Source organism: Pan paniscus, chromosome 5 (assembly GCF_029289425.2).
Source record: "Pan paniscus chromosome 5, NHGRI_mPanPan1-v2.0_pri, whole genome shotgun sequence".
NCBI classification, from domain to species: Eukaryota; Metazoa; Chordata; class Mammalia; order Primates; family Hominidae; genus Pan; species Pan paniscus.
Window position 1 is genome coordinate 168956864 of NC_073254.2, and position 18568 is coordinate 168975431.

Genomic DNA, 18568 nt, shown 5'->3' on the forward strand with positions numbered 1-18568 from the left:
GTTTGAATTTTAGAAACTGTAACATTCTTGGCCGAGCGCGGTGTCTCATGCCTGTAATCCCAGCGCTTTGGGAAGCCAAGGCAGGTGAATCACTTGAGGCCAGGAGTTCGAGATCAGCCTGGCCAACAGGGTGAAATCCTGTCTGTAATAAAAATACAAAAATTAGCCAGGCATGATGCTGTGTGCCTGTAATCCTAGCTGTTCAGGAGGCTGAGGAATGAGAATCACTGGAGGCTGAGAAGCAGAGGTAGCAATGAACCGAGATTGTGCTCCTGCACTCCAGCCTGGGCAACAGAGCAAGACCTTGTCTCAAAAAAAAGGAAACTGTAACATTCTGTGGTAATGAGATACCCAGTTTATGGCTGCTTTTTGCCTATTATTTGTGTACTGACCACAGAAGCTTAAAGGGTACTGCGGCATTAAAAGTGAATCTCTTTGTTCCTCATATGTATATTTTTTCATATTTGTTAATTTGAAATTTGAAAATATTCATCTTTTGGTCTATGGCATTGATAGCATTCACCAGTGTCACCTGAAATTTGAGTTCCTGCTCAAACTGGAAGTCTTGTATTTTTTTCCTGGAGCACTCTTCAAGGATCCAACTATGGTAGCTTAATCATTACATCTAGAAAATGACTTATGGCTCCTTGTGAAAATTGCTTCTTTGTATGAAAATTCTGGTACAGTATGCAGGCTGTTGTGTTCTGGGAATAGCATAGTGATGATGTGCGTTATGGAGATAACAGGACATTAGATATACAGAATGGAATTAAGATTTAGAAGTGCAGGATGCCAGTCAGATAACTCTGTGGTCATCCATAAGTATTGTGTAGCCCTTGGTTAACATATGGCACATGGACAGGGAGGAGCCTTGGGAATCATTAGGTTCAGTGCCCTCATTCTATACTCTGAGGAAACTTTGACTTAGAGAAGTTGTTCAGGATCATTTGCTCATGTCACTCAACTACTTAGAGTGATAAAGCCAAGGGGAATGCCAGAGTTTCATAACTTTCAGTCCAGGGAACCTTTGACTTCAACATACTTTTTCTTCTGTAACGTAGCAAATCAAGGGTTTCAAAATATTATGAATGTTAAGAAAAAATGGGTAGATTTTCTTATAGTTTTAAGAGATAACTGAAAGAGCATCCTTTATAATAATAAATATGACAGCATTGGTTCTACAGCACTTACTATAATCGTATTTTCATCCCAATAGTCTAGTCTATACTCTTTATTAATTATCCACTATATACATAACAGATAGATTATTTTTATTAATTATCCACTATGCACATAACAGATAGACCCAGATGGACTTGTAAATGATCTATGGCTATATTTATTTTTCTGTAGGTAGCATTACACATGGAATTGTTTCAAGTGGGAACAGGGGAAGAGAAGAAAGCCAAAGGTTCAGATTTGGCATAGCTCTTGGAGAAGATGGGCCTGAATAATGAGAAGCACGCAGGATGTCATTTGAGAGTTGTGGATGGAAAGAGCCTTCTGTTCAGGAGGATTGCAATGAGGGGAAATAGAATTCTGAGATGGGTTCTGTGTATTTCCTCCCCTAGAATTCAGGAAAGGAGACTGGGAGCAGGAGAGATGATGGTAATTAGAAAACAGATGTGTGTGGCTCAGATGGTTTGACGGGCAAAGGCCAGTGAGAATCACTGCTGAGTTCTGGGAGGCTTTGGCAATGATCTCAAAATGGGAAGCTTGAAATGATTAAAACTGTGGAAAGGAAGAGAAAGATAAAAGGAAGATAAAGGTAGATTTATAATGGGACAAGCCCAAACAAGAATAGGACAGCCAAGGTTTCCAAAATAAAACTGGGAACGCCTATGGAGTTGGAACCCATGTCATCAGCACAAATTACTGGAACTTTGTTTTTTCTGTTTATTTAATGAATATATTCCACAAGGAAACACGGTAAAATCTAGTTTTAACTTTTAAGGCATTTTCCAGATTATATCTTGGTAGCAATATAGACTGAAATTAATTTAATAGCTTCAGAAGAAAATATCATTTATTGGGTTATAACCTAACTTTCCCCTTTTTATAAGTGAGGAAACTGGGGCTCAAGGATGTGAAGTGACTGGCTTCTAGCACCACAGTGTCCTAGGAACTTTAACATGAGGATTTGCTGAGTGGATTTAAACTGCTCACAGTCCTATGGACAGTGAGGAACAGAATTGTCCCTGAATTCAGGCCTTGCACAGCCCTGGCTGTGACTCTTTCAAGTGTTAGTTTGATTAACCATGAAATGGAGTTGCTGAAAAATCATGAACTGCAGTTTTATTCGTCAAGCAAAGTCAGTTCAGTCAGTATAATATTCGTGCTAAGGGTCTAATGCTTTGACAGCGTTTAGTATAAATTTCAGTTAACCTACACATTCAGTTAACCAGCACACCTGTTCTCTAACCAGCCTGGGAGAGTGTGAGCATACTTATGCGGTTAATTATGACTGGTAAATGTGAGTGGAGCTCATCAACACACAATGAGACCCCAGGAAGACACAACAGTGCCCTTCGCCCCAACTGCTCTCCAGGATCACGCAGGCAACCTTCTCCCCAGCCTTAATCCCTCAGAAGGCTGCAAGGACCCACTCAGCCACTTAATACAGAAAGCTGGGAGTCCTCTGTGACAGCACTTCCTCAAAGCTGATGGAGGTGGCAGAGGGCCCTGGTGAGCTTTTTAGAGAGAGACTCCTGACTCTCATCCTAGACTGTGATTCAGTTCGTCTTAGAGTGTGGCCCAGAAATCTGCATTTTTAAAGGTTCTGTGAGGAATTTGAATATACAGTTATTTGCGAACCACAGCTTGTACTATATTAAGTATCATTTTGCAGAGAATTAAAAGCAGCACTGATGTTAATTCTTCCAACATTACCAATCCCCAGAAGAGCTCTATAGACTCTGGGTCTCATAGACTATGAAAGTCTTGGTCCAGACCACATTTACTTTTTACCTAGAAAGCCTTCCTTCTCTTCTCCCCATTTCAAACCAGGGCTAAGCTATTGAACTTGTGGATGTCATCTGGTGGTGGTTCCTGTCGTGCTCAGGATCTTGGAAAGATTTCTGTTTATCTGGCACGCTCCACACAGGCCTGTCAGGCTCTGGGGATTTGTGGCATTTGCAGAACTTACAAGGCAGGCAGCATAAAAATATATAATTCATAGAATGAAAGATTTTGGAGGCCCCTTCACTTTTACAAATTGGCCATAAAATAGAAATCACAGACATAACATTCATATAACCACAGTTGCCAAGAATGAAGAATCACTTGGGGGAGGGAGAGGGTGCTTGAGGAGTTTCATGTGTACTTCTCTATAGGGCACCTAAAGAAAGAGTGAGCGTTCAAACTCTCTGTGCAAATGATAATAGGAACATTAAAGTAGAGGATAGAGTTCTCGGCTTGACAATTGCAAGTATCTGTTAAGGATAATGAAGATTTCGAGATTGATCCTAAGAGGTCTTTAAAAGACTTTTCACAGTGATTGAGTTTATCATTTGAGGGCATTTGCTTGTCCTGATAGACATTCCAAATATACTTTGGATTTTGTATACATTTTACTGTAACTTACTGCTTCTTGGTTTTTTCCTTTCCCAGTGGAAGCAGTTGACAATATTTGAGGCAGCTGTCTACTTTGACCGCCTGTGATATATCAGGGGAAGGAGGGAAGGGAAAAGTATACATCCTGCCACCTTCTTCTCCAATTAGCTGCGTTGACACTCTGGGCTTCCATTAGCTTTCTAGAAAGAGTCCTTAGGAAGGAGAGAGAGGCTAATCTGCTCCTGTCAGTTCCACTTAAGCCTTCCGGGGACTTGAGTCACGGCTGAGTAATGGCTGATGATACTGGTTGTGATCGCCGACTGTTGAAAAACAGTGTATTCAATGAGGTTGGATACATGCAAGACATAAAAAAGGAAAGAGGATCTCTGTCACAGAAGTCAAACTAAAAATTCTCTTCACTATTTGATTTGTATATTAAAGAAGTGTCATCTTAGGAGTCAGGAGAGCCGAGAGCTGGGCTTTCATGGTTATGTGTCACTCTAGCTTTGTGACCTTGAAGATGCCAAATGATATTTCTGGGCTTCAGTTTACTCATGTAAAAATAGTTGTAATATCTACATAGTGTAAAGGAAAACTTCATCCAAATCAAACACAGATTGGGCTGGAGATGGGGGTGATAGAGGGTGATAGTTGTGGCTAGGGGGTGTTGAATGGATGGATTATTCTAAATTGCTTCTGGACCTCAAACTCCATTATGTTAGGAATCTGTGATCCACGGGGAGTATGGGGGGCACACAGAGGGAGTTACTTGGATGCTACTAATGATACTTAAGCCATTTGATAATTTACACTCTTAGAGAAATGCACAGCCAGAGTAAAAGACAGTTATGCTGTTTCATTCTGTATTGTTAAACAAGGATGAAAAGGGTTTACATGGCACACAACCTAGGACAGGGTCAGTCCCTCCCTCCTTAAAAATCAGTCCTTTTTTTTTTTTTTTTTTGCCATCTTTCCAGAAAGTGCGTTTCAAATAAAAGGTGATGAACATTTTTAAAGCAGACCTTCAGAAACAAATCTATCTTATTTTCTTTTTGTTTATTTATTTTTATTTTTTTGAGACTAAGTATCACTCTGTCACCCAGGCTGAAGTGCAATGGCGCGATCTCAGCTCACTGCAATCTCTGCCTCTCGGCTTCAAGCGATTCTCCTGCCTCAGCCTCCTGAGTAGCTGGGACTACAGGCACCTGCCACCACTCCTAGCTAATTTTGTATTTTTAGTAGAGACAGTGTTTCACCGTGTTGGCCAGGCTGGTCTCGAACTCCTGACCTCAGGTGATCCACCCACCTCAGCCTCCCAAAGTGGTGGGATTACAGGTATGAGCCACCATGCCTGGCCATCAGAAACAAATCTATAGTTCTACCAGGAACAGGAGGAATCTGCTTCTTGTTAACACTGTATCCAACATCTACACATTGATCTAGCTGCTTAATTCGGCAAGTTTCAATGCATTACATAGGTTCTTTTAGAAAATGATTAAAAACCCCACCCTAAATTTCAGACAGGTTTGCTTAACGTTTGTGGTAGTGCATTAGGTGTCTTTAAAACTCACAAGGCTGATTCCAGAAATTTTAGTGAAAACACATTTCCTGCTTTTATGTTCATATCATGTAGGTGTGTATTGGTATTTAGAGAAATGATAGAAGTACCGTCACAGTGAGGATGTTAAGCCCTCCTTTATCTCAAGTTATTACCATAGACCCAGCTGCAGAAATGATACAGGATGTTTTGTTCTTATAGACGCGTTCTTTTTAAATAACAAACTTTCAAACTATTAGTTGGAAGCTTGCCACAAACTAATGAAACAATTAGAATTAACATCTTTTAAAAAATGAATTACCCAATAGCCTAAAGGTAAATAACATCTTTGGTTATTAGTAAAAAGAATCAGATAGATACTAAGCCTGCTACTGTGCTGATTACCCAAACAATTCAGGAGAAATTAAGTGATTTCACCTAAGTTTTCTAGGTAAGTGCCTCAGTTATTCACTTAAACTGTCCAAGATGCACCTGTACTCTTGTAATAAAGTACTTACCTATGTGTTAACTCCCATCTTCTAGGTCATTAATTCAGATGTAACACATTCTTCCTTCCTATTCCATAATGTGCTATGAGACGGGGAAAAATGCACCTATCCCAATTGTTGGACAGTTTGTTTCTATGGAGGAATTAAACTCTGAGTTTATGTTAGCAGCTCTGTCGTAGCCATAGTTTCATACCCCAGCCTGGTTGTAATGGAAACTCCAACTTATAAATGCTATTTGTATCATTAAACTAAACATGAAACCTAATTCAACCTTCCTGATCATAACCTTGTAGCCAAGAATGTAATTTATTTTTCTGAATATCTGGACTTCTGTAATTGTTGCCAATGAACAGGCTTTTGAAGTACTCACTGATTAAACCATAAGTAACAATGACCTATTAAAATGAACATCTTTTTATTTTCTCTGATGACTTCAAATAGCCTTTGGTCAGATAAAGCAGCTGTATTTGAAGATTCTCTTGGTTTCACATTTTAGTGAAATCGTTGTGTTAATTAGTGTTAAGCAGCACATTAAATTCCTCAGAGCAGTCAGGACTCATTCAGTGTCTGTTTAGGCTCTTTATGTACAAAGCACATTCTAGGCACTGTGAGGACACATAGTAGACTGGCCCTCAAGAAACAAGGTATTACTCATAAGAAAAAAATACATAATGGAAAAATTGCACCAAAATGGCGTGTGACTGGTTGTTAAGTGAATGATATAGATATTATATTTTATTCCAGTGACAACTAGCCTTTAAGCTTCAAATTTATTAAATGCTACCCTGCATACAAATATTTCAGGAAAATTAAATTAACCTATAATTGCAAAGGCAAAAATTCAAATGACCTACCATAGTATATTTATGTTTGCAGTGTATTTATGATTTTCTACTGTGCTTTATTATTTAGTTTTGAGCTTTTTAAAATGACCTTCTGTTACGAGTATGTGCTGAATGAAGGAACCCTTTGATTATTGTCAGTTGTTGATCAATGCTGAGCATTCAAAATGGAGAAATATCTTTATTGCAGATAAAAATGATTAATCATAGATGCTTTTCATAATAGCTATGAAAAGTGTATAATAAAGTAGATAATAGTATAAATAGTATATAATATTGTATCAAAATAAACAGTAGTATATCAAGATAAGAAGTAGATAATAGTATATAAAAATCATTGTCCACTAGGCAATTAGAAAGGAAAAAGAAAGGAAAGACATTCATATTGGAAAGGAAGAAGTAAAACTTCTCTGTTTGCACATAGCATGATCTTATTATAGAAAATCCTAAAGAATCCACACAAAAAAACTATTGGAATTAATAAATGAGTTCAGCAAGATTGTGCAATATAAGATCAATATAGAAAAATCAGTATTTTTGTATTTTTACCAATACAAAAAAAAATTGTATTTTTACCAGTCAGTCCAAAATGAAACTAAGAGAAGAATTCTATTTATAATGACATCAAAAAGAATAAATTCAACAACAGCAGTATAAGGCATGAGCAATGAAACCAACAAAACATCAAACGAATTAAAGGAGAACTAAATAAATAGGAAGACATCCATGTTCATGGATTGGAAGACAATATTGTTAAGGTGGCTGTCGTAATCAAATTTATCTACAGATTCAATGCAGTCCTTATCATAATCTCAACTACTTTTTTGGGCAGATATTAGCAAGCTGACCCTAAAGTTCACATGGAAATGCAAAGGACACAGAGTAGCCAAAAACAATCTTGAAAAAGAAGAACAAAGTTGGAGGGACTTACCCTTCCCTTCCCAATTTCAAAACTTAGAACAAAGCTATAATAAGACTGTGTGGTACTGACATGGGTATAAACATATAGATTAAGGGAATAGAATTGAGAATCCAGAAATAATAATGACCCCAAATACACTTACGGTTAGTGAATTTTTGACAAGGGTACTAAACAGCTAAGTGGGGAAAGAATAGAAAGAGGAGTCTTTTCAACAAATGGTGCTGTGACATTCGGATATTTGCATGCAGAAGAATGAAGTTAGACAACTAACTCACACCACACACAAAAGTAGCTTAAAATGGATCAAATACCTAAATGTTAGAAATAAAGCTATAAAACTCTCAGGAGGAAACATAAATGTGTATCTTTACGATCTTAGATTAGGCAATAGTTTCTTAGATATGACACCAAAACCAAAACAACCAGAGAAAATTTAGATAAATTGGACTCAGTCAAAATGAAAAACTTCTGTGCTTCAAAGGACACCATAAAGAAAATGAAAAGACAACTTACAGGATGGGAGAAAATATTTGTAGATTATGTATTTGCAAATCCAGAATATATATACGGAACTCTTAAAATGCAATAATAAAAAGACAATTTGTAAATGGATGATGGATTTGAATAGACATTTCTCCAAAGAAAATATACAAATGGCCAATAAGCACATGAAAAAATGCTCAACATCATTAGTCACAGGGAAATGCAAATCAAAATCACAACGAGATATCACTTCACAGCAACGAGGATGGGTATAATAAACAACCAAAAAGACAGTAACAGGTCAGGCGTGGTGGCTCATGCCTGTAATCCCAGCACTTTGGGAGGCCGAGGCCAGCAGATTGCTTGAGTTCAGGAGTTTGAGACCAGCTTGGGCAACATGGTGAAACCCTGTCTCTACCAAAAAAAAAAATTACAAAAATTAGCCAGTCATGGTGGTGTGTGCCTGTAGTCCCAGCTACTCGGGAAGCTAAGGTGGGAGGATCGCATGAGCCCGGGAGACGGAGGTTGGTGAGCCCAGGATCATGCCACTGCACTCCAGCCTGGGCAGAAGAGTGAGACCCTGTCTAAAAAAATAAAAAAATACATATATATCAATAACAAGTGTTGGCAAGGATGTGCAGAAATTGGAACCCTCATATGTTGTTGGTAGGAATATAAAATAGTATAGCTGTATTGAAAATGGTTTAGCAGTCCTTCAAAAAATTAAACCTACGGTTACCATATGATCCAGCAATTCCACTCCACTCCTGACCTGTTACTGTCTTCTTGGTTGTTTATTATACCCATCCTCATTGCTGTGAAGTGGTATCTCGTTGTGATTTTGATTTCCATTTCCCTATGACTAATGATGTTGAGCATTTTTTCATGTGCTTGTTGGCCATTTGTATATTTTCTTTGGAGAAATATCTATTCAAATCCATCATCCATTTACAAATTGTCTTTCTATTATTGCATTTTAAGAGATCTGGAATTCCACTCCACTTCTTGATCACTCTATAAATTAAGTTGTTCTGATAAAGCATAATTGCAAAAAATATTCTCATTAAGGAACATATTTATGTATTTTGTTTTTAAAAAGAAACAAAACAAGTTTGATAATCAATCTTAGAGACTGCCTGAAATTTCATCAGTGCAGAGAGTTAAGAAGACCAACATTTCTCTTGTTATATCATGAAGATAAATATAGTTTATCACTTCTGATGAACTGATATACATCCTTTTTATTAATCTGATTATAGGCCTTTTTCACTCAGATTTATTATATGCAACAGTTATTGTTCTGAAATTGAGGGAAGAATCCTAAGTATTTCCATACAGACGTTTCATGTTTGTTCTCTTGGTTTTTTTCCCAGGTACTACCTTTCCCAAGCCAGGTGGTGTACAACAGAGTAGGCAAGTGTGGGAGCCGTACTGTGGTCTTGCTTCTGAGAATCTTGTCGGAGAAACACGGATTTAATTTGGTCACATCAGACATTCACAACAAAACCAGGCTTACTAAAAATGAACAAGTAAGTTGACTTTGCACATTGTTAAATTGTGTTTTGCTTCAGCTCATTTGCATAACTAGTGGGTGCCTTACAGGTCATCCTTCAGACTCCTGATGAGTGAATACCAGAGTTTTGATTTCATGCTGTATTTTTGCCAGAATGTGGAAGGAAATTTAAGTTAAGGGTTCCATAAGAACTCTATAAACCAGGGAATTTCCATGAAGGGATACTTCCATTAGGACTGATGAAGGACTGTATGTACTTGCCCTTGTCTAGTTAGCTAAAATTAGCAATATATACATCTCAAAGGGTCACACCACCAAGCTATAAATAATGCTGACATCTTCACCATCAAAATGAGAAGATTTTATTTTAATATTCTTCCCTCTTCATTTTCTCACCAATGTCCAGGATCTTTATGGTTGTATTGGTTGATGAGGGACATGAGCTTCCTGCTATGGGAAACTCAGAGGATCTTAGGCTTTGAGAGCAGCATTTGGAATGTTCAGTGGTAGGAAAAGAATGACCCCACTTCACAGGAGCAGTTTTGCCCTAGTGTAGCTGAGCTGTACAAGTGGACGTGCTGATGGTAGGATGGGAGTGCTGTCCTCTACCAAGAAGCTATGAAGGTTTACTTTGCAAACCTGTATAGAGGTAAGGGCAACAGTCTCTGTGGGGGTCCTTTGCTAATGTAGAAAAGTCAGATAGAGTGTTCTCATGGTCATTTTACAGAGTTGGGTTTGTCATCCTGGTCTCAGAAACTGGCTTCTGTCCCCTTACATACATAGGATGAGCAGCCACCCAATGAGTGGTACCTGCATGTTGGGAAGAAACAAGGAACATGGCTCACTATCAGGTTGAGATCATCATTATAAAAATTTCCTCATGCCTGTAATCCCAGCACTTTGGGAGCCCGAGGATCGAGATCAAGGCCAGGATCGCGACTATCCTGGCCAACATGGTGAAACCGCGTCTCTACTAAAAATACAAAAAAATTAGCTGGGCATGGTGGCACGTGCCTATAGTCCCAGCTAATTGGGAGGCTGAGGCAGGAGAATCACTTGAACCCGGGAGGCAGAGGTTGCAGTGAGTCAAGATTGCACCACTGCACTCCAGCCTTGAGACAGAGCGAGACTTTGTCTCAATAAATAAATAATAAATAAATAAGTAAATAAAATAAATAAATAAATTTCCATCCATGTCCATTTTCTTTGGACATAATCTCCAGCTTTGAGACATTCAGAACCTCACAAACAGAGGGAATCTCATTCTTAATTTACCAATTGTGTATTTCCATTTTATCTTGGGGGAAAGTAGAACTGTTTTAAGACAGTAACATAGCCAACCATACTTGTTCTAAAGCCACTATGTTTTGTGTCTTTTATAATACAGAGATCAAATTGCCCACTCCTTTGCAAACTTCCATTAAAAAATCACTCAGTATCAAGTTTAAATAGCCATTACCAGCACGAATAGTTAAAGAGTCATTACCAATCAGCAAACAATATTTTAAGGTTATACCTTGTAGGTTCCATATTAGGGTCTCCATAGAAAAGAATGATCTTTGGTGGCATTTAAGGATATTGCATTTTATGTATAAGATTGTATAGTATGGGCAGGTTCTCTTTGATTACCTTACTTGATTGAAGAGCTAATGTGATTAGGCTGGTGATGCCTTTTTAACTGCCTGAAAGAAAGGAATTATAAATAAATACATTATTGCGATTTTATTATAATTATTAAATTTGGTGTTCTTTTGAATCTAACTCTTATGGCCTGCTTATCTATAGGATTACACTTAAATATAATATCATCATACTCAGTTCCCAGATGCCTCATAAAACACAGTTGCTAGATTTTAGTTCCCACTGCAGGAGAGACAACAAACTACCCGCAGAGAGCAGGACAAAAGTAACTCAAGGATTAGACATTGGGATGTTCAGGAATTGTTAGAAGAAAGAACACAAAGTACAGTATTTACATGTGCCTTGGGATTTTATAGAGATCAACCTAGTTTGTTTCCTATGAGGAGCAAACATGAAAAAGTAAAATACACTTGTAGCTATGAATGGAATAATTTAGAATAAAAATTAACAGCAATTTACTAACAATGTGTAGATTGTTAGATCCAGAAAGGGTTAAAGGCGAAGTCATCCTTCTCTTCTAAAATATAGGCTAACTCTCATCTGTTTGGAATGGTTGGCTTGTCTGGAAGCCAGAGAAGAGACTAGACAGTCTTTTAAGATTCTTTCCAGCCCTGTGATTCTGTGATATATTTGTACAACTTCTAGCATAATCTGTGTATTGTGTAGTTGAAACATTTCTGATTCCTGTGGTCAAAGTGACCTAGAATATATTTCATTACTTCATTATTCCAGATTTCTATTAAATTGTAAGGCAGTTTTAAAAACGCATGGCAAAGGTAAAGATAAGGTAGAAAAAACAAATATATAATTTTAATGTGAAAACAAACATAATAACAGTAACTATTACCTCTCCGCAGCCATCTGGCTCTGGCATGCAGAGAGAGAAGCCAGGAAATAAAAGGACAAGAAACCCAGTTTGAAGTTCAACAACATTTAGAGAAACACTTTTTTTGTCCTTGTATTGCTTTTATTAAAGTTTCAACGTGCATAAACAGAAAAAATATTATTTTAATATATATTCAAGAAATAATTTGTGGTATGAATAGCTCCTTTTTTGGTAATTTATTAGAGGAATGAAGGGGGAAATGGTTTAGAAGACTAGTGGAAATTGTAGTCAGTTGTTCCCACCTATAAATGGTAGAATTCTGAAAATTTGTTCCCATAGAATCATTGTCCTCTAGAGTTAATAACAATTCCACTTCAGGTGCAGTATGACTTAAACAGGCTCTTGTGGGCTGGCCTGGGACTTTATCCACCATGTAGAGAATTTCTTTTATGAGAAAATGTGCTCCAAGTTTCAAACTACTGACTTACAAATGAACTTTGGAATATTATCCATTTCTAAGACCAGATTATCTATTCATTCATACAAAAAGGCACCTCTCTGGGCCACAGTCAAATTCACACATGCATTGCTCTCTGGAGGGTAGTTGTGATCATACACACACACACACACACACACACACACATACACACACACAGCTAAATTTTTTAAATCTATTAAATGGAACAAGACACTGAAGGGATTATTAAAAAGGAAACGGAGTGTGAAGACACCAAATGTTAGAATGCCTATAAAAATCCCACTACATCTGTCCTTATAGAAATAGAAATACCTTTGAAGTTCATATTTTGGGAAATGTCGCCTCAACAGCAGAGCATGGGCAATGGCTGCTGGGCAAGTGTTGGACTTTCGCACAGCTCATCATGCAAACCTGTGATGACATCACTGCATTTATGCTCTAAAACTAGATTTCAGGTCTTAAGCTGGCTTAAATTATCTCTTGAAAAATGGAGATTATATACAGCTTTGAAAAATAGGGAATTTTTTTCCCCAGAAGACATGGCATGTGATTGCCAAAAAAACACATAACCATCTTTGGTTAAGACGTGACACCATCTTTCTGAGCATTGCTCTAAATACAAGAAAGGTCAGAGTGCTGCAGGTGTATTACAACTATGAGAATCCATAATTACTTTCATTCTCTTTAAAGAAAAGCAAAAGTTACCAGCATATTGAGAAGGCACATAATTTTACTATTTCTATTTCTGTTGAAACTGAGGATTACGTGTTGGATACAGCACCTACAACATGCATTGCTTTTCTTCATTGTTTCATTGAACTTTTTGGACCTAAAAATTTACTACTGAGTGGGTATGATTCCCTGTTTTATGGGTGAGACACCTAAGACAATCAGATTGTAACTTTCCAAATACATTGTAATGACTATCAGTGGCTCTTGGCCTTGAACCTAGGCCTTCCTTAGTCCAAAAGCCATTCTCATCATGCAGTGTTTATCTCCTCTGGCTGGACAGCAGAATCTCAGCAGAGCCTTTTAAAACCTAGAGTTGCAGTGGCCCTTCTCCTGGAGATTCTGGGGTAGAGCCCAGAAAACTTTTTCTTTAATGAAGTGTCACAAGAGATTTTATGATGCAGCCAGGGTTAAGAAGCTCTGTCGAAATCATCATACCAGCATTGCCCTAGGTATGTTCCTGAGAATCCTAGTCCTCTAAGACATTGAAAGAAAAAAAATATTATGGTTCAATAAATTTGGTAAATGTTGCGTGCCTTGTCCCGAATGAATCAATTCACAATGATTATTCGCATTTTGAAGACTTCGAAAATTAAAAACAAAACTGCAAACAAACTGTTTGCCTGGATTTCACCTAGCGTTTTTGCAGTCTTCATTGTTCAGGGGAGTCTTAATGAGTGTTTGTGACTCATTTGCATTCTGCAGAACTCCAGTTCATTGTCTGTGAAATACTAGGCAAGTCCACATCCTCCCACCAGTTGTAACAGTAAAGGCTACTATATCACTATAAACGTAACATCTGTTCTGACCCTCCAACAGCTATTCAAATTATTAAAACCTTGAAGAGTTATATAAAGGGTGGAGGAGAGAGAGATCCTATGCCCATGTGCCCTAGATAGCTTTAGCTTCTTTATCAAAACACTATTTCCTTACAATATTTTAAACTTCCCTCTCCTGCTGCTCTTGCCTCCTGCAAGTTTCAAGTCTGAATGGTGGCTAGAAAGCAGTGAGACTTAGGGGGAAAAAACCCAACTCACCTAAAAAAATCATGTTAAGTTTGTAAAAGTCTGCAGGCTACAGGGATCCCTAAGGCATGGTTAATCGGGCCTCTGTTTAATCAAGAAGGTGGGCCAGGCATGGTGGCTCACGCCTGTAATCCCAGCACTTTGGGAGGCCGAGGCGGCTGGATCACCTGAGGTCAGGAGTTCGAGACCAGCCTGGCCAACATGGTGAAACCCTGTCTCTACTAAATACACAAAAATTAGACGGGCGTGGTGGTGCATGCGTGTAATCCCAGCTACTCAGGAGGCTGAGGGAAGAGAATCACTTGAACCCAGGAGGCAGAGGTTGCAGTGAGCCGAGGTTGCACGACTGCACTCCAGCCTGGGCGACAGAGCAAGACTCCATCTCAAAAAAAAAAAAAAAAAAAAGGCGGGTGTGGTGGCTCATACCTGTAATCTCAGCACTTTGGGAGGCGAAGGCGGGCGGATCACGAGGTCAGGAGATCGAGACCATCCTGGCTAACATGGTGAAACCCTGTCTCTACTAAACAAAATACAAAAAATTAGCCAGGCATGGTGGCGGGTGCCTGTAGTCCCAGCTACTTGGGAGGCTGAGGCAGGAGAATGGCCTGAACCTGGGAGGCAGAGCTTGCAGTGAGCCGAGATTGCGCCACTGCACTCTAGCCTGGGTGACAGAGTGAGACTCCATCTCAAAAAAAAAAAAAAAAAAAAAAAAAGGTGCACTCATTCATTTTTACAGCAGATTTCTCTGTTTTTTGTTCATTCACTTTGATGAATATTTATTGAGAACCTAGTATTAATGTGCGTATTAAACCCCAGACAGCCCACTAGATATTAGTGCACCCTATTTCTAATCCTCGAGGCAACATTGTTAGGAAAGCATTATTGCCCCATGTTAGAAGGAGGAATAAGTATGTACAGGAATCTGGTTAAAATATAGTGTAAATTAAGAATAATGTGGAAGAATAAGACTTGAAAGCAAACGGGGGTCAAATCCCGAACTTTAAATGCTGGGCTTCAGAGTTGGAACTTTCTTCTGTAGACAGTGGGAAGCTATTCCATTTATGCCTGAGGTAGCAATTTTTTTAAATTTTTGCAATCAGACCTTGGCAATGACCTTGAGCAGTAGGATGTAAATAACTCCCACATGCTTAGCGTTCCAATAATGGAACACTAGGCATACATGGGTTAATAAAAAATTGTTCTTAATCACGATAGGCACCAAAATCTGCTGGGGAGCGTTCTCACAATATGTGTATTCAGGTCCCACTGCAAAATACAGAGCTAAACTTGTAAAGGCAGAGCCAAAGTCATTTGTATTTTGCAGGGGAAAAACTCCCGAAGAGGTCCTCACGCACAGCCCTAGCAAGGAATGATTTCACAAAAGCCTCTGATTATTAGAAAGTTTTCCTTTTATTGAAGTGAATCCTTTACTACGCTAGGAAAATCCCGCTGTCACCTGAGACTCTCTCAAACCCCTGAAGACTCCATGCGTCCCTGAAGATTTATGAAGTGTTGTCTCCTCATGAGCCTCTCTCTTTATCCCAGGAACCTTTCTCTGGCTTGACATGTTTTGGAAAAGCCTCGCTTAGAATGACCGTCAGAACTTCCCGACTTTATAGGAGTGGGGACAGTGTCCACAGGCATGAGAGTGCTCCAACTGGACCTTAGAGTCAAACCAAAGAGAGGAGCCTGGTCCCTTTCCACGCCACAGGGATTAGTTCACACAGCCCTGCAGACGTCTAGTCTTGGAGCCCTACAGACAGAAACTGAGTCCGCTAATAGAAACTTGGTGGAAAAAAAAAAAGAAAAACAAGGAAGAAGCAGCAAGGCCTGCAAAAATAAAATAAGTTTTTCCTTTCCTTCCAGTTGCAGCCATGAGATTTTCTCTGTAATTGAGACCCAGGCTCTTTGCGTTGATCATGTCATTGCTCCCCCTGGTGGACTTCTTCTTCATTGCAGGCGTGTGTTGCGCTGACTGCTTCCCGCAGGCCATCCTGCCTCCTGCTTACAAGGGCTACCCCATACTGTGGGAAGTGGGAAGGGTCACCGGAGCCTCCAGCCATCTTCCCAGGCTCTGAGGTTCAAGGGCCAAGGCTCTTCCTGTGAGCTACTCCTTATTTTGCTTTGATATGTTAAAAACATGTCCTTTCTGTAAAATGCTTTGCAAAATTATAAGACGTCTAGGTGTTCATGAGTGACACAGAATTCACTTATGAACCACGTAGGGTTAGATACCGCCTCTGCTGACAAATATTTGCCAAGAAGTCAGGAGCAAAGTCTGACTGTGTTGGTAGAACTGCAGGTAAAGATTTTCTGCTGCACCATCCCAGCCAGTCAGGTTGAAAGCAAAAGATTAGGAATTACTTACTGATATGCTGTGATCTGATTTTTTTCTTTTAGATATCTTTCATTACATAGTTATCTTTTTTAGTATTTAAAATTAATTTTCTGTTCTTGTTAGGATATATACTCAGTTTTCCCACCTAGAACTTTTAAAAAGTATTATCTCTGGCATTTTAAAGCTTTTATTTTTGTATTATTTCATAATGCTTTTCCGTCTGTTAGAACTTTCTTTCAAATTTTCAGCACATCACAAGAAAAGAAGAAAATTTATATTCCATAAACCTTCTTTGTTCTTCAGACTTTTGTGCTAACCAATCTGTTCCTTCCATTTTGAAAGGTTATGTATAGATCAAATCTCGGTGGGAATGGTGAATAGATTGCAGCCAGTAAATAAAAAACAGGGTTTAGGGTTTGGAAAGACTTGGATTTCAATCCTGGCTTTACCTCTTGTGTGGATAAGGCTTTAAGCAACCAATGCAGCCTTTTGTGCCTCAGTTTCTTAACCTCTACAGTAGGGATAATAATACTTATCCATGGCTGGGCACGGTGGCTCACACCTGTAATCCTAGCACTTTGGCAGGCCAAGGCGGGTGGATCACCTGAGGTCAGGAGTTCAAGACCAGCCTGACCAACATGGTGAAACCCTGTCTCTACTAAAAATACAAAAATTCGCTGGGCGTGGTGGCAGGTGCCTATAATCCCAGCTACTCGGGAGGCTGGGGCAGGAGAATCGCTTGAACCTGGGAGGGGGAGGTTGCAGTGAGCCAAGATTGCGCCACTGCACTCCAGCCTGGGCAGCAGAGTGAGACTTCATCTCAAAATAATAATAATAATAATAATAATAATACTTATCCGTGGGGTTCTTGTCCACTGCACTCCAGCCTGTAGCAGAGTGAGACTTTGTCTCAAAATAATAATAATAATATTTATCCGTGGGTTTCTTGTCCACTGCACTCCAGCCTGGGCAAAAGAGACTTCGTCTCAAAATAATAATAATAATAATAATAATAATAATAATACTTATTCATGGGGTTCTTGTGAGGATTAAATGACACCATATGTATAAAGAGCACCTTGGTGCACTCAGAAAATGGGAGTCTGTTTGATGGTGTTATGTCCTGGATGTTATAATGGTAAGACTGTTTGCTCCATGTGACACCAGGATAATGAACATATGGGTCTGTCTCAGAAAGGCGAAATTCATAGCCTGAGTGCTAGATAATTCTGTCTTCAGTTAACTATACATTTCTTGACTCCAAAAAGGATTTCTAAAGATGATAGCTTCATTTCATAAATATTTGTGGGGTGTATGTTCTGTCCAAGTACCTTGAGTAGGCTTTCTAGGGGATAAAGCCTGCCCCCAACCCTCACAGAATTTACATTTCAGCTCAGACTCGTGCACAAACTCAACTACAATGTAATGTAGAAAGTGCATGTCCTGAAAAATTTTCAGATGCATTGCTATGGAAGGTCATGTTCAAAACCAAGCCCATTTCCCCCCTTATCTGCAGCCAAATTTTTTCCTCCCCCAGCATTGCCCATCTCCATGAATGGATACCATCACGTATTTGGTTGTCCTAGCCAGGAATCTGGGAAGGAAGCTCTCTTGGCCACTTGCCCTGCCTCCCTTCCATTGGCAGGTAGTCACCTCCTTAACCCTCCCGGAACCTCCCCTTCTGTCTTACTTACATCGACTTAGTTCAGTGGTTCTCACACTTTTGTGCCTTAGCATCCCTTGGAAGGCTTGGCAAAACACAGACTGCTGGCACCCCTTCCCCCAGAGTTCCTTCTAATTCAGAAAGCCTGGGGCGGATCCTGAGAATTTGCATTTCTAACAAGTCTCAGGTGATGCTGATGCTGCAGGTCTGGGGACCACACTGAAAACCACGACCTCAGTTCATGCCATTGTCATTTGCTGTTGGGATTATTGCCCAGTCTTCCTGGCTGTGCTTCTGTATCTAATCCTTACCCTTCTTCACATTCTCCACCCTGTCCTCAGATCTGGAAAAAAGAATTTTTTCTGGCTGTTGATCACCCACAGAATAAATGTCAGAATTCCTGCTGTGATCTGCAGTGCCCTCCATTACCTGACTCTTACCTGATTCTCTAGTCTCACCTGCTACTTTGCTGATCCCATCTCGGATCACTGAACACCTCTGGCACACTGA

The 18568-nt window shown here is 39.3% G+C and overlaps 1 protein-coding gene across 1 annotated transcript in view; it reads left to right on the plus strand.

Annotated features, from left to right (window-relative positions):
• UST (uronyl 2-sulfotransferase) overlaps positions 1-18568 on the plus strand; it is a 332908-nt gene that overhangs the window by 187832 nt on the left and 126508 nt on the right. The window contains exon 3 of the mRNA XM_003811525.4: positions 9219-9374. Coding sequence (XP_003811573.4) covers positions 9219-9374 — 156 coding nt within the window. The remainder of the gene's footprint in view (positions 1-9218; positions 9375-18568) is intronic.